Source organism: Ailuropoda melanoleuca, chromosome 14 (genome assembly GCF_002007445.2).
Source record: "Ailuropoda melanoleuca isolate Jingjing chromosome 14, ASM200744v2, whole genome shotgun sequence".
Taxonomy (NCBI): domain Eukaryota; kingdom Metazoa; phylum Chordata; class Mammalia; order Carnivora; family Ursidae; genus Ailuropoda; species Ailuropoda melanoleuca.
Window position 1 is genome coordinate 18,123,510 of NC_048231.1, and position 12,034 is coordinate 18,135,543.

A 12,034-nucleotide genomic window follows, 5' to 3' on the forward strand; every position below is an offset into this window, starting at 1 on the left:
CCTCTGCTCAGACCCCTGGCCCCCAACTCACTCACTAAATCTCCTGAGTTTAGATTTTTGTGTCAGAGGGATTCCAGTGACCCACCTCTTACCTGGCAGTGCTCTTTATGTTTGGTTTTCCACTGTTTTCCCTGAGTCCCCACTTTTTCAGGATGAACTGAGTGGAGAATTTCTATTCCTTGCTTGGGTGAGATTTATTTTCCCTGTCTGCTGTGGGACCTTGGCATCAGCCAGGGATTTCTTTCTTTAATCAATATTGATTCAGCCACCTTCTGGGCATCAAACCCTAGGAAAGGGAATATGATTACATTTGGGCTGCATCATTGGTGGCCCGGCAGGTTAGAAACCTGATCAGACCAACTATATGGTCCCTGCATTGGCTCTACATCTTTCCAGACTTGAGACATGATGGTATCATCTATCTTGTTTGCTTTTTAGCCACATCAGAAAACATTTTCAGGTTTTCCTGAAAACCTGATCACTCTTATTGGATCTTTTCCAGTCTTGGGAGCAGACCAGAAGAAATAATAATCAATTTCTCTAATAACCTCCTTAGGAAATGGGAGGAGGCTGTGGTCATTTATGGGATTGCTAGAATTAGATCCCAAAGTGCTTTTCCTCTGGCCATTCTCACCTGTGCACCAAGCAGGGAAAGGTGATTCCATGCTTCTTGTCCTGGGATGTGGCATGGGGAGGAGGCTGTGGGTGGGTGGCCTAGCCACTTATTGGCCCAACACAAATAGTAAGTGGTTGGTTCCCCATTTAGTTGTGTCCAGGGGGTGGACATTTCATTTGACAGTCAACTTTCCATTTGTAGAACTTTCCACACTTGACCTTTCGCCTTGTTTCATCACCCATTGGGGTGTTCCCTTATGGTCCAGCAAGATGGATTCCATTCTTCTCATAGATCCAACAATAACACAGCTCTCCTAAATGTTTCATAGACTGGAATGGGTTGTTTCTGGTGGACTCGAGTATCCAGTTGATACTCTGACATGTTGATTTCCAGGGCTCCACGCAATGTTTCTACATGCTGCCATTGTTTGGGTCAGAAATCAAAGTCACTACCCGCAGTGACTGACACGGTTACCTGTGACCAGTGGTAAGAACAGTGATGAACGGAACCTTGCAAGTCCGTGAAGGAGGTCATGTGCCATAGATGGGCTCAAGCTTTGACGCTTCCTTTTCCTAGCTGAATCACCTGGGAAAATCTCTCATCCCCTCTGCTCCTTCCTGTCCTTATTTATGCCTATGGATGATAATAATATTTGTCTCATCTTACTGGGTTGTGTGGAGTTTCTAAGGAGATAATGAGTACAAAGGGCTTTGTAAAGGTTAGTCATTGCTAATATTGTTATTCGACATTTAGGTGTTAGGGTCTGGGTGTGATGTCTTCAAGCTCCCTTCCCTCCCCAAAAGTGAGTGCTCCTGTGAGAGGTTACTCAGGTGAAAGTCAGACAAGCAAACAGAACAGGGCAGTCGATTCATTAGCAAAGGGTTTAATAATGAAAGGTCTTTNTCAGGTGAAAGTCAGACAAGCAAACAGAACAGGGCAGTCGATTCATTAGCAAAGGGTTTAATAATGAAAGGTGTTTTTCATCGACAGACATATTTCACCNATTAATCTTATTTTATTATATTATGTTAATCACCATACAGTACATCCCCTGATTCTGATGTAAAGTTTGATGAAAGGTCTTTTTCATCGACAGACATATTTCACCGCTGACAGGGTCTTTTAAAATACCCCGAGGGAAGCGACTCATTTGCATATTAAAGACTCACTGACACCTGATGGAAAACTCCAGCTCCAATCTCTTTAGATGTACTTTGGCTCCTATATCATCTATTTTATGTTTTTCAATTTCCACCTCTTTTATTACTGAGGACATTTGCATGAAAACTGGGTCTTGGGAATTGTGTCTGCTTGGCTGAGGCTTCCCCTCCCAGGGTGGGTGATCTCAAGGCTAGGGGCAGCCTCGTTGCCCACAGGCACAGGTCTGGAGGATGGTGCATGAGGAAGATAGGGTGTAAAAGAGGCAAGAGCTGGGAGGTGGTGCTGGGGATAGCTGGGGGAGGATGGCATCCAATTGACAACCCTGGGGTGATTCTCACCTGGGGACCTGTGTTGTTACTGGCTCAGTGCAGCCCTCACGGGGTACAGTTTCTCCCTTGATTCATTCAGTAAATACTTTTGGGGCATCTGTTATGTTAAGGCAGGTTTGGCAAACTGTAGCCGCTGGGCCCCTCTGGCCACAGGCATCACGCTATATATTGTCTAGGGCTGCCCTATGTAGGCCGATGCCTTGTGTCTTTATCTGAGTGAGGTGGGAGCCATTAGAGAGTTGAGAGGAGGGGAGTACATAACTGGGCTGAAGTTTCCATGTTGAGAATAGATGGGGACAGAATTCATTCTTTTACTCACTCAATCATGTATTTGTTAGCAGACTTGTTAATTAGTTGTGTAATATGTTAACAAATTCTGCCGTTTGCATGCAGTAGAAGAGGCAGATACAGGACAGGATCTTTAGAGAAAAAAGCAGTGCATAATAAGACCAGATAGGACGGAGCAACTCATTCTAAGCGACTGGCTCACAAAATCCTTCAGAGAAGGATGGGGGGTTGTTGAGCGTAAAGAAGTATTTGGGAGATGAAGCTGGCAAGGTTGGGTGGAATGAGAGTAGGGGTGTGTCTTGGATGTCTTGCTAGAGAATTTGGACATTTTCATCGGTGGAGGGGATGTGGGATGATATGTGTGCACGTGAAGGTTGGGATGATGATGACCTGGTTGGAAAGTAAAGGTCAGGTGGGATGTGGGGAAATGGGTTTGAAAGGGGGAATGGTTGGACAGTTAAGGCAGGATAGGATGGCCTTCCCCCCTGCTTTATAAACTGTACAGGTTGTGCCAAATCCTGGTCTCCCAGGTGCTAGGAGTTCTGCTACATCAGCTCGTCAGTGTCTCTGGGAAGAAGAAGGGACGTTTAAAATAACACTAAGGAAAAGAAGTCTTATTTCTTAATATTAGGCATTATGTTTTTTTTTTTTAAAGATTTTATTTATTGAGAGAGAGAGAGAGATCATGAGCAGGGGGGTGGGGGTGGAGGGAGAAGCAGACTCCCTGCCGAGCAGGTGGCCGGACATGGGACTTGATCCCGGGACTCGATCCCAAGACCCTGGGACCACGACCTGAGCCAAAGACAGATGCCTAACTGACTGAGCCACCCAGGTGCCCTGTTAGGCATTATGTTAAAGCAGCATCTCATTTAATGTTCACAGTGACCCTAGGAGGGAGGTACTGTCAAGAGCTCCCTTTTGTAGATAATTACATGGGAGGCTCTAAGAGGTTGTGACTTGGTCAGGGTCACACAACTGGTGAGCAGCAGAGCAGGATTCTTTCTGGCTCCAGAGGCTGAGTTCCTGGCCACCAGTGGCTCCATATGACCTTTTTATTTATTTATTTGAGAGAACTAAGCAGGGAACCTGAAATGGGGCTTGATCCCGGGACTCCAGGATCGTAACTTGAGCCAAAGGCAGGTGCTTAACCGACTGAGCCACCCAGGTGCCCCCCCTCCCCCGCCATATGACCTTTTTAATGTGGGCTTCTCTGCAGGCCCCGATGGGGACGGTCCCTGGATCACCCCTCATGGACATTCTTGCCCTGATGATCTTAAAGCAGGAAGATGTATAAGGAGCTGAGGACATGCAGCCCAATGTAAGGCCTGCTTCCGGGTCCAGCTGGGAACCCATGCCTTGGTGGACAAGGTAGAGGGTGAACTGAGCATGCTGCCCTTTTTGATAGAAAACACTATAGGCGGAAGGTGTAGAGAGCAAGGTGGAAAGGTAGGGTTAGGTGGGGGCCTGCCAGGATGTTAGAAGTGAGGCCTGCAGAAGTCCTCCAGAGATTGATAGGTGGGGAGTAAGTAAGGTCCTTTACCAAAGCATGGCATTGGGAGAGGAAATAATTGATACTAGTCATCATCATATTAATTATAAGAGGTGAGTGGTAATAGCAGTTGCTACTGTGTTCATACTGTGTAGGTGGCGCCTAGCTATATACATTTTGCATGATTTCCTTGTCCCTCACCACCCCATCTAGTAGACACTGCTGTCATCATCCCCATTTTATAGACAAGGTCACGAGAGTCAGGGAGAGTTAGCAATTTGCCTGCTTACCCAGTTGGTAAGTAAGTGTAGGGGCTCAAACCTAGGCCTGCTGGAGTGCATGTTCTCAACCACCATGTCTCTTGTCTGGAAGGAACCCTTGGCTTATTAAAATGTTGGCAGAAAAAAAATAAAAAGCTGGAGGAACGATGTGGGGATAGGGAGGCTTTCATAAATAAAGAGAATATTAAAAAAAATATAAAGAAAATAAAGCCCATTCTACGAAAAGCAAGGTTTTAATTTCTTTTCATTTAGACACCCCTTTCTTTCAGAGTTAGGAACTGAACCAAGAGCTGGGCCAGAGCATTGGTGTTTAGGGGAACAAATGAGTTTCTTACATTATTTCTTTAAAAATAATTGTTTGCAGTCACTCTTATGGGGTGATCGCAGATACCTGGGGTTGGGGGGAAGTATGATAAACTTAGAAGGCTTGTTTTTTGGGCATAGTTTCAATGATGGATTTGAACACATACAGCCTCTTTATTAAAAAGAAAATATTTAGAAGAATGGTTCTCAAATTTTAGCTTGCATAAAAGTCACCCATTATATTATTAGAATGGAGGTTCCTGAGTAGCCCCCCCCAGAGTTGGTGATTCAGTGGGCTAGCGGATAGACCTCAGAATCTACATTTTTGTGTGTTTTTTAAAAAAAATTTAAATGGAAGTGTAATTGACATATATTAGTTTTAGGTATACAATTTAGTGGTTCAGTATTTATATACATTGGGAAATGATGTAGTAAGTCTAAATAATGTCCCTCACTACACATAGTTACAAATTTTTTTTTCTTGTGATGAGAACGTTTAGGATTTACACTTAGCAACTTTCAAATATATGATAAACTATTATTAATTACAGTCCATGCCGCACATCACTTCTCCATTACTTATTTTAAACTAGAAGTTTGTATATGTTGATCCCCTTTACTTACTTCATTTTGCCCACCCCCTCCAATCTGTTTTTTGTATCTGTGAGTTTGTTTTTTTTGTTTTTGTTTGTTTTTTAGGTTCTACATACAAGTGAGATCGTATGGTATTTGTCTTTCTCTCTCTGACTTACTTCGTTCAGCATAATACCCTCCAGGTCCGTCCATGATATCACAAAGGCAAGATTTCATTCTTTTTTATGGCTGAATTATATTCTATTATATTCACCTATATGTCACATTTTCTTTATTCATTCATCCATTGATGGACATTTAGGTTGTTTCCATATTTTGGCTATTGTAAATAATGCTGCAGTGAACATGTGAATGCATATATCTTTTCAAGTTACTGTTTTTGTTTTCTTTGGATAAATACCCAGAAGTGGAATAGCTGGATCCTATGGTAGATCTATTTTTAAGTTTTTGAGGACCCTCCATACTGTTTTCCGGAGTGGCTGCACCAACTCACATTCCCATCAACAGTGTACAGGGGTTCCCTTTTCTTCATATCCTCTCCAACACTTGTTATTTCTTGTCTTTTTGATATGAGCCATTCTAGCAGGTGTGAAGTGATATCTCATTGTGGTTTAAATTTGCATTTCCCTGATAATTACTGACATTGAGCATCTTTTGGTATTCCTGTTGCCTATTTATATGTCTTCCCTGGAAAATGTCTATTCATGATCTTCTGCCCATATGTTAATTAGATTTTTTAAAACTATTGAGTTGTATGAGTTCCTTATATATTTTGGATATTAACCCCTTTTCAGATATATGATTTAGAAATATTTTTTTCCCATCCAGTAAGTTGCCTTTTCATTTTGTTGATGGTTTCCTTTGCTGTGTGGAAACTTTTTAGTTTAACGTAGTCCCATTTGTTTATTTTTGCTTTTGTTGCTTTCACTGTTGGTGTCAGATTAAAAAAGTCATTGCTGAGACCTATGTCAAGGAGCTTACTGCCTATGTTTTTTCCTAGGAGTTTTATGTTTTCAGATCTTACGTTCAAGTCTTTAACCCGTTTTGAGTTAGTTTTTGTGTATGGTATGAGATAGGGGTCCAGTTTCATTCTCTTGCATGTGGTCATCTGGTTTTCCCAACACCATTTATTGAAAAGACTATCCTTTCCCCATGGGTTTATTTCTGGAATCTGTTGGGTTTCATTGATCTATGTTTCTCTTTTTATGCCACTGCCATACTGTTTTGATGACTGCAGTTTTGTAATATAGTAGTATAATCAGACACCATGATACTTGCAGCTTTGTTCTTCTTTCTCAGGATTTCTTTGACTATTCTGGGTCTTTTGTGGTTCCTTACAAATTTTAGGATAGTTCTAGTTCTTTGAAAAATGCCATTTGAATTTTGATAGGGATTGCATTGAATCTGTAGACTGCTTGGGGTAATATGGAAATTTTAACAGTATTCTTTCCAGAATACTTTCCATTTATTGCTGTCTTTAATTTCTTCATTAATGTCTCATAATTTCCAGTGTACAGGTTTTTTACCTCCTTGGTTAAATTGGTTCTTTGGTATTTTATTTTTGATGCAATTATAAATGGGATTGTTTTCTTAATTTCTCTTTCTCTTTATTCACTATTCGTGTGGAGAAACACAACAGATTTTTGCATGCTGATTTTGTATCCTGAAACTTTACTGAATTTGTTTATTCCGGCGTTTTTTTTGGCGGGTTGTTTAGGGTGTTCTGTATATAATATGTCGTCTGCAAATAGTGATAGTTTTACTTCTTCCTTTCCAATCTGGATGGCTTTTACTTCTTTTTCTTGCCTACTACTCTGGCTAGGGTTTCCAGTACTATGATGAATAAAAGAGGTGAGAGTTGACATCCTTCTTCTGTTCCTGATGTTCAGAGGAAAAGCTCTCAGCCTTTCATCAATGAGTATGATGTTAGCTGTTGGCTTGTCATATGTGGTCTTTATTATGTTGGGGTATGTTCCCCTGTACCTACTTTGTTGAGAGTTGTTAATCATAAATGGGTGTGGAATTTTGTCAAATGCTTTTTCTATATCTGTTGAGATGATTTATGTGATTGTTATCCTTCATTTTGTTAATGTGGTGTAATATGCATTTCTGAAATGGAAGAAGATAGTAAAATTAAATCTACATACATAAGTTATATTAAATGCAAGCAGAAAAAATCAACTATATGTCGTTTAGAGAAATAGTATAAAATGTAAGTTGAAAGTAGAAGAAGGGTAAAAAGATGTACCTGTGACTACTTAAAAAAAAGTCTGTGGCTACACTGAGACATGAGTTCAAATAGATTTTAAAGAAAATGAAGACAAGGCAATAGTTTCCTACAAAGGGAAAACAGAGGCACAGAGCAGGGAGGGGTTGGTCACAGGGAGAGTCCAGAGCAGAAGCAAACAGGGATGACCTGAATCTTCCTGCTGCATCTGTACAGGGTTTGCACATGTGGGTGGCTCGGTGATTCACTTCTCCTGGGTGGGACTTCTCTCCTGCTGCCTGCAGCTGTGGTCAAGGATTTTAGTCTGATGCAGAGTTCCCAGAAATTGAAGGGGAAACAGCCTATGGGGCACAGTCGCCCCCAAAAGCTCCAACAGTCCACCTGGTGGACTGAGCTGCTACAAGTAGGGTGGGGAAGGGCGTCAGAGAGCCTTGAGCCCACTTGGTCCCACTGACTGGGAGTGCGTCTGGTTAAGCAGATCAAATCAGCAGGTGGATATTGATCCCTACTCGCAGAGTGCCCTGCAGGACTGTGAGAGGACAGCATAACAGTCATGGTGTGTGCCCTCAGGGAGCTCATGATCTAGACAAGGGGCAGTTTACTCTAACTGCAATAAATATTTTGGAAATCAGCCAGATGTAGAGAGCTTATCTGGCTGATTGTGATGAGCTGCTGTTTTGGCTGCAGCCTGAGCACTTCCAACCTGGGCACGGAGGGTTAATGACACCTATGTGTGCGTGGTGGTAAAATAATGGTTATAAGTAACAAGGATTAGCACACTCTGCCACTTGCCCTATCTAAAATAGCATCTTTGTGCACATGCATCATCCTTCCTCTTACCCTCTTTGATCTTCTTCTCCACACTTAATACCCGCTGCTCTTCTATCATGTCTGTGTGCTGTGGATCTGTTGTCCCGTCTAGAGCATAAGCACCACGTCGGCAAGAACTCTGTTTTGTTCCCTCACCCCCTGTGCCTAGAGCGGTACCTAGCAAGGTACCTGTGCAAGGAATAATGACTTTGAGAGTTGACTTGTGCCAGATCCTCCGCTAAGCATTTTATATATACGATCTCATTTTATCCCAACAACTTTTGAGGTAGTCATCATCCCGTGTTACAAGTAAGGAAGCGGAGCTCAACCAAATTAAGAAAATGACCCGAGGTCGTGTAATCTATTTAAGTGGCAGAGCCTGAATTTGAGCCCTGGTCTGACTAACTATGGAACTCAGCTGTCCCTTGTTGTCACCTTTCCTTCTGCAGGGTCTGGGAGCATGGCCAGAAGGGCTCTCAAGCTTGCTTCGTGGACCGGCGCGGCTCTGGCTGCCTCGGGCCTCTACCTCTACGGTAACAAGTACTTGGATCCTAATGACTTTGGTGCTGTGAGGGTGGGCCGCGCAGTTGCTACGGTAGGTTTTTCTCATGCACGTAGCAGACGTGGAGATACAGGTGCACCCCTATGTGTGCAGAGCTCCCTCGGCTCAGTTGCACAGGCATGGCTGTGTGCCCTCCTGCGTCTGTATTCTTGGATGCCCCACCTCGGTCATACAAACCCCTATAGAATGGGATTGCACATGGTCTCTGTTGTGAAGCCTTTACATTTTAGATTCTGTATCTTTTAAATTTTTATTTATGTTTATTTTTTTAGATTCTGTGTCTTATTTTAGTGACAGACCTGGGTCGGTACTCCTCAGCCAATGCATATGGAAAGACTCTGCAGCTTTGATGAAATTCTATCAGAAACCCTGGTTTCCCTCCCGTGAGCTAGTGTGCGTGGCTCCTGAGGCAGGGCTTGTTTTCAGAGCAGCTGGGCCTTGGAGGACTGTGACGATCCCTCTCCAACCCCCAAACTAACAGAGAATCTAAGTTGAATATTTCACCATTAGAGGTTTTCTCCTGTGGCCCGGGAGCATCCTTCCTGTGTGATCATGTCCTCTTAACGCTGCTGAGAGCAACGCAACATATGCATCGGACATGCATATGTAATGGCCCGATTGGTGGGTAGATTGCCACATGCTTCAGTGCTCTCTTTCCTCCTTTGTCTGCTGCAGGATGCGCTCATCCTTTCTTCTTGGTGTGGATAGATTCTGATGCATGGTCTGTTTGGGTTGTCGTCTGATTGTTTCCTTAAACATCAGTGTTGTGAAGTCTTCTCCTGAGCTAGTCATAGAACCTAGATGGATAAATAGATAAATAGGCCATGGGATATAAAATGATTCCCGAGTGTTTACTGAGGGCCTTTTGGGGGCCCAGCATTGTCTTACATGCTTTGAGAGGTAGAAATGAACCGTCCCACCTCAATCCAGCTTTGAAGGAGCTTATGATTGGGGAGTGCTCACATGAATGGGTCAAAAAACAATCAATCTAAAGCCATGGATGGGGTCAAGATGTGTGACTCAGGTGACCGCTACTACGGGACCTCAGACACAGGAGTGAGACCTGTAGGCTGGGAGTCAGGATCAGTGCCCTCAGAGAAGCAGGCTTCGATGGAACCTTAGGGATTTGAGTACAGTTGACGCTTGAACTACTTGGGGGTTAGGGCACCAACACCCATGCTGTCAAAAATCCACATATAACTTTTGACTCCACAGAACCTTCACGACTAATAGCCTACTGTTGACCAGAAGCCTTACAGATAACATGAGTAGTTGATTAACACATTGTTTGTATGTCATATGTATCATACACTGTATTCTTATAGTAAAGTAAGCCAGAGAAAAGAAAATGTTATTAAGAAAATCTTAAGGAAGAGAAAATACATTTATAGTACTGTATTGCAATTTATCAAAACAAAAAACAAACAAACAAACAACAACAAAACCCATGTGTAAGTGGACACGCACAGTTCAAACCCATGTTGTTCAAGGGCCAGCTGTAGCTGGAAATGGGCGAGGAAGCTATTTACTAGTGCTTTATAAACCAGTCACTAGGCTGTGTATTCTTTAAAGTCCAGGGCTCCGGTCTTGATTGGCCTTGTGCATTGTTCAGTGACCAATTCTTGCTTGTGGTTGGCGTTTAACACGTTTATGTTGAGTGGAGTAAAGCTTTAGGGGTATAGACAAGGGCATAGACTTCTCTCAGTATCAGTCTTGGAAGCGGGGCCTCAGTTGCTCAGTTCTAAAAGATGTTGTGGCCTGGGTAGTCCTCCAGCCTCCTCCATGTCTGACATATCTGGAAGCCTGTAATTTTCTGATTCACCAAGGATATGGGGACTTCTCTTGGACTTTTGGCCAAGGGACCCAGAATCAAAACTCAGACTATTAGAGCAACATAAATATAAAACAATGTTTATTTAGGATAATAAGTTTATCCAACAGCTTTCATTCAACTAGTCTTTACGGAGGGGCGCCTGGGTGGCTCAGTAGTTAAGCGGCTGCCTTCGGCTCAGGGTGTGATCCCAGGGCCCAGGATCGAGCCCCGCGTTGGGCTCCCTGCTGGGGGCCTGCTTCTTCCTCTCCCACTCCCCCTACTGTTCCCTCTCTCTCTCTGGCTGTCTCTCTCTCTCTGTCAAATAAATAAATAAAACTTAAAAAACAAACAAACAAACTAGTCTTTATGGAGTATTTAGCTATGTACCTGGCACAGTAAAAAGGTGCTGGGGGTACAGTGATGAATGGGAAGGACAGGCCTCTGTGTTTATAGAGCTGAAATTCTAGCAAAGAGAGGATAGTCCACATACAAGGAAACAAATGAGCAAGGTAATTTTGGGTATGATAATGTTGTTATGATAAATAATTGAGAGTTGCTGGTGGGTGGGGCAGCCTTAGATTAGGGCTCTCTACAGAGGTGGCATTTGTGCAGAGCCCTGATTGACAGCCAGGCTAATATCTCGGGGGCAGAGCATCTTAGCGGAGGGGTTGTCTCCTTCTCTGGATATGCTGCCTGTGTCAGGGGCCTGCAGCCGCAGGGCAGGGGTGGAGGAGTAATATTTGATGCCCAGGCACTAAGCCTTTCTTTTCCTTGGTTCACAGACAGCTGTCATCAGTTATGACTATCTCACCTCCCTGAGGAGTGTCCCCTATGGTTCAGAGGAGTACTTGCAGCTTCGATCCAAGGTAAGGAGCGCAGGGGACCCGTCTGAGCCAGGCCAGGACTGGGTAAGTCCTGCGGTAGCTGCAAAGCCAGCGAGTGTGCTGTGTGCAGCTGGAGGTGGGCAAGGGGCTGTGTGGAGATTGAGGCTAGGGGCTTGGGAGTGAGGAGGGGAGGACTTTCTCATTGGACATGTTTTTGTGCTGATGGGCTAGGCTGCCAGGCCGACATCAGCTGGATCCCATGGTCTTGAGGTTATTAATCTACAAGGCACTGTTGGGGAGGCTGGTGTGTGTTTCTGGGGAGCACAAGGTGTCTGGGATGACTCAGGAGGGATGAAGTCTCTTCCTGAGATAACTCAGTTGGCTTCTGAAGTGCTTTGTCAGGCAAAACCCAATTGAAAGAGGTTAATTGCTTTCGTGTCCTCTCAAGGCTACACTGGGGCTTCTTGCAAGGCCGCTGAGTGGAGCTGTCGACCCCACACCCTCTTTCCTCACTTGGAATAGGTCAGTTGATTTTGATGCTACAGTGAGATGAGTTGGGGCATCAAGCAAGAGGGTGGTTTTTTTTTTTTGGATGTAAGTTGAGTTGGGGTCAAGTGTAGATACTTTTTTTTTTTTTTAAGTATTTTTAACAGTTTTATTTATTTATTTATTTAATGATTTTTTATTATATTATGTTAGTCACCATACAGTACATCCCCGGATTCCGATGTAAAGTT

General features: G+C 43.5%; 1 protein-coding gene across 11 annotated transcripts in view; it reads left to right on the forward strand.

Annotated features, from left to right (window-relative positions):
* Positions 1–12,034, forward strand: part of ADCK1 (aarF domain containing kinase 1) — a 122,350-nt gene that overhangs the window by 365 nt on the left and 109,951 nt on the right. For 3 of the 11 annotated variants that reach the window (XM_034643179.1, XM_002926358.4, XM_034643182.1), the window contains exons 2-3: positions 8,548–8,693; positions 11,256–11,339. In XM_034643179.1, coding sequence (XP_034499070.1) covers positions 8,559–8,693; positions 11,256–11,339 — 219 coding nt within the window. In that variant the 5' untranslated portion in view covers positions 8,548–8,558. Of the gene's footprint in view, positions 1–3,610; positions 3,713–5,204; positions 5,266–8,547; positions 8,694–9,170; positions 9,282–11,255; positions 11,340–12,034 lie in introns of those variants that run through there. The other 8 variants (XM_034643180.1, XM_034643178.1, XM_034643176.1 and 5 more) reach the window with 8 other exon arrangements.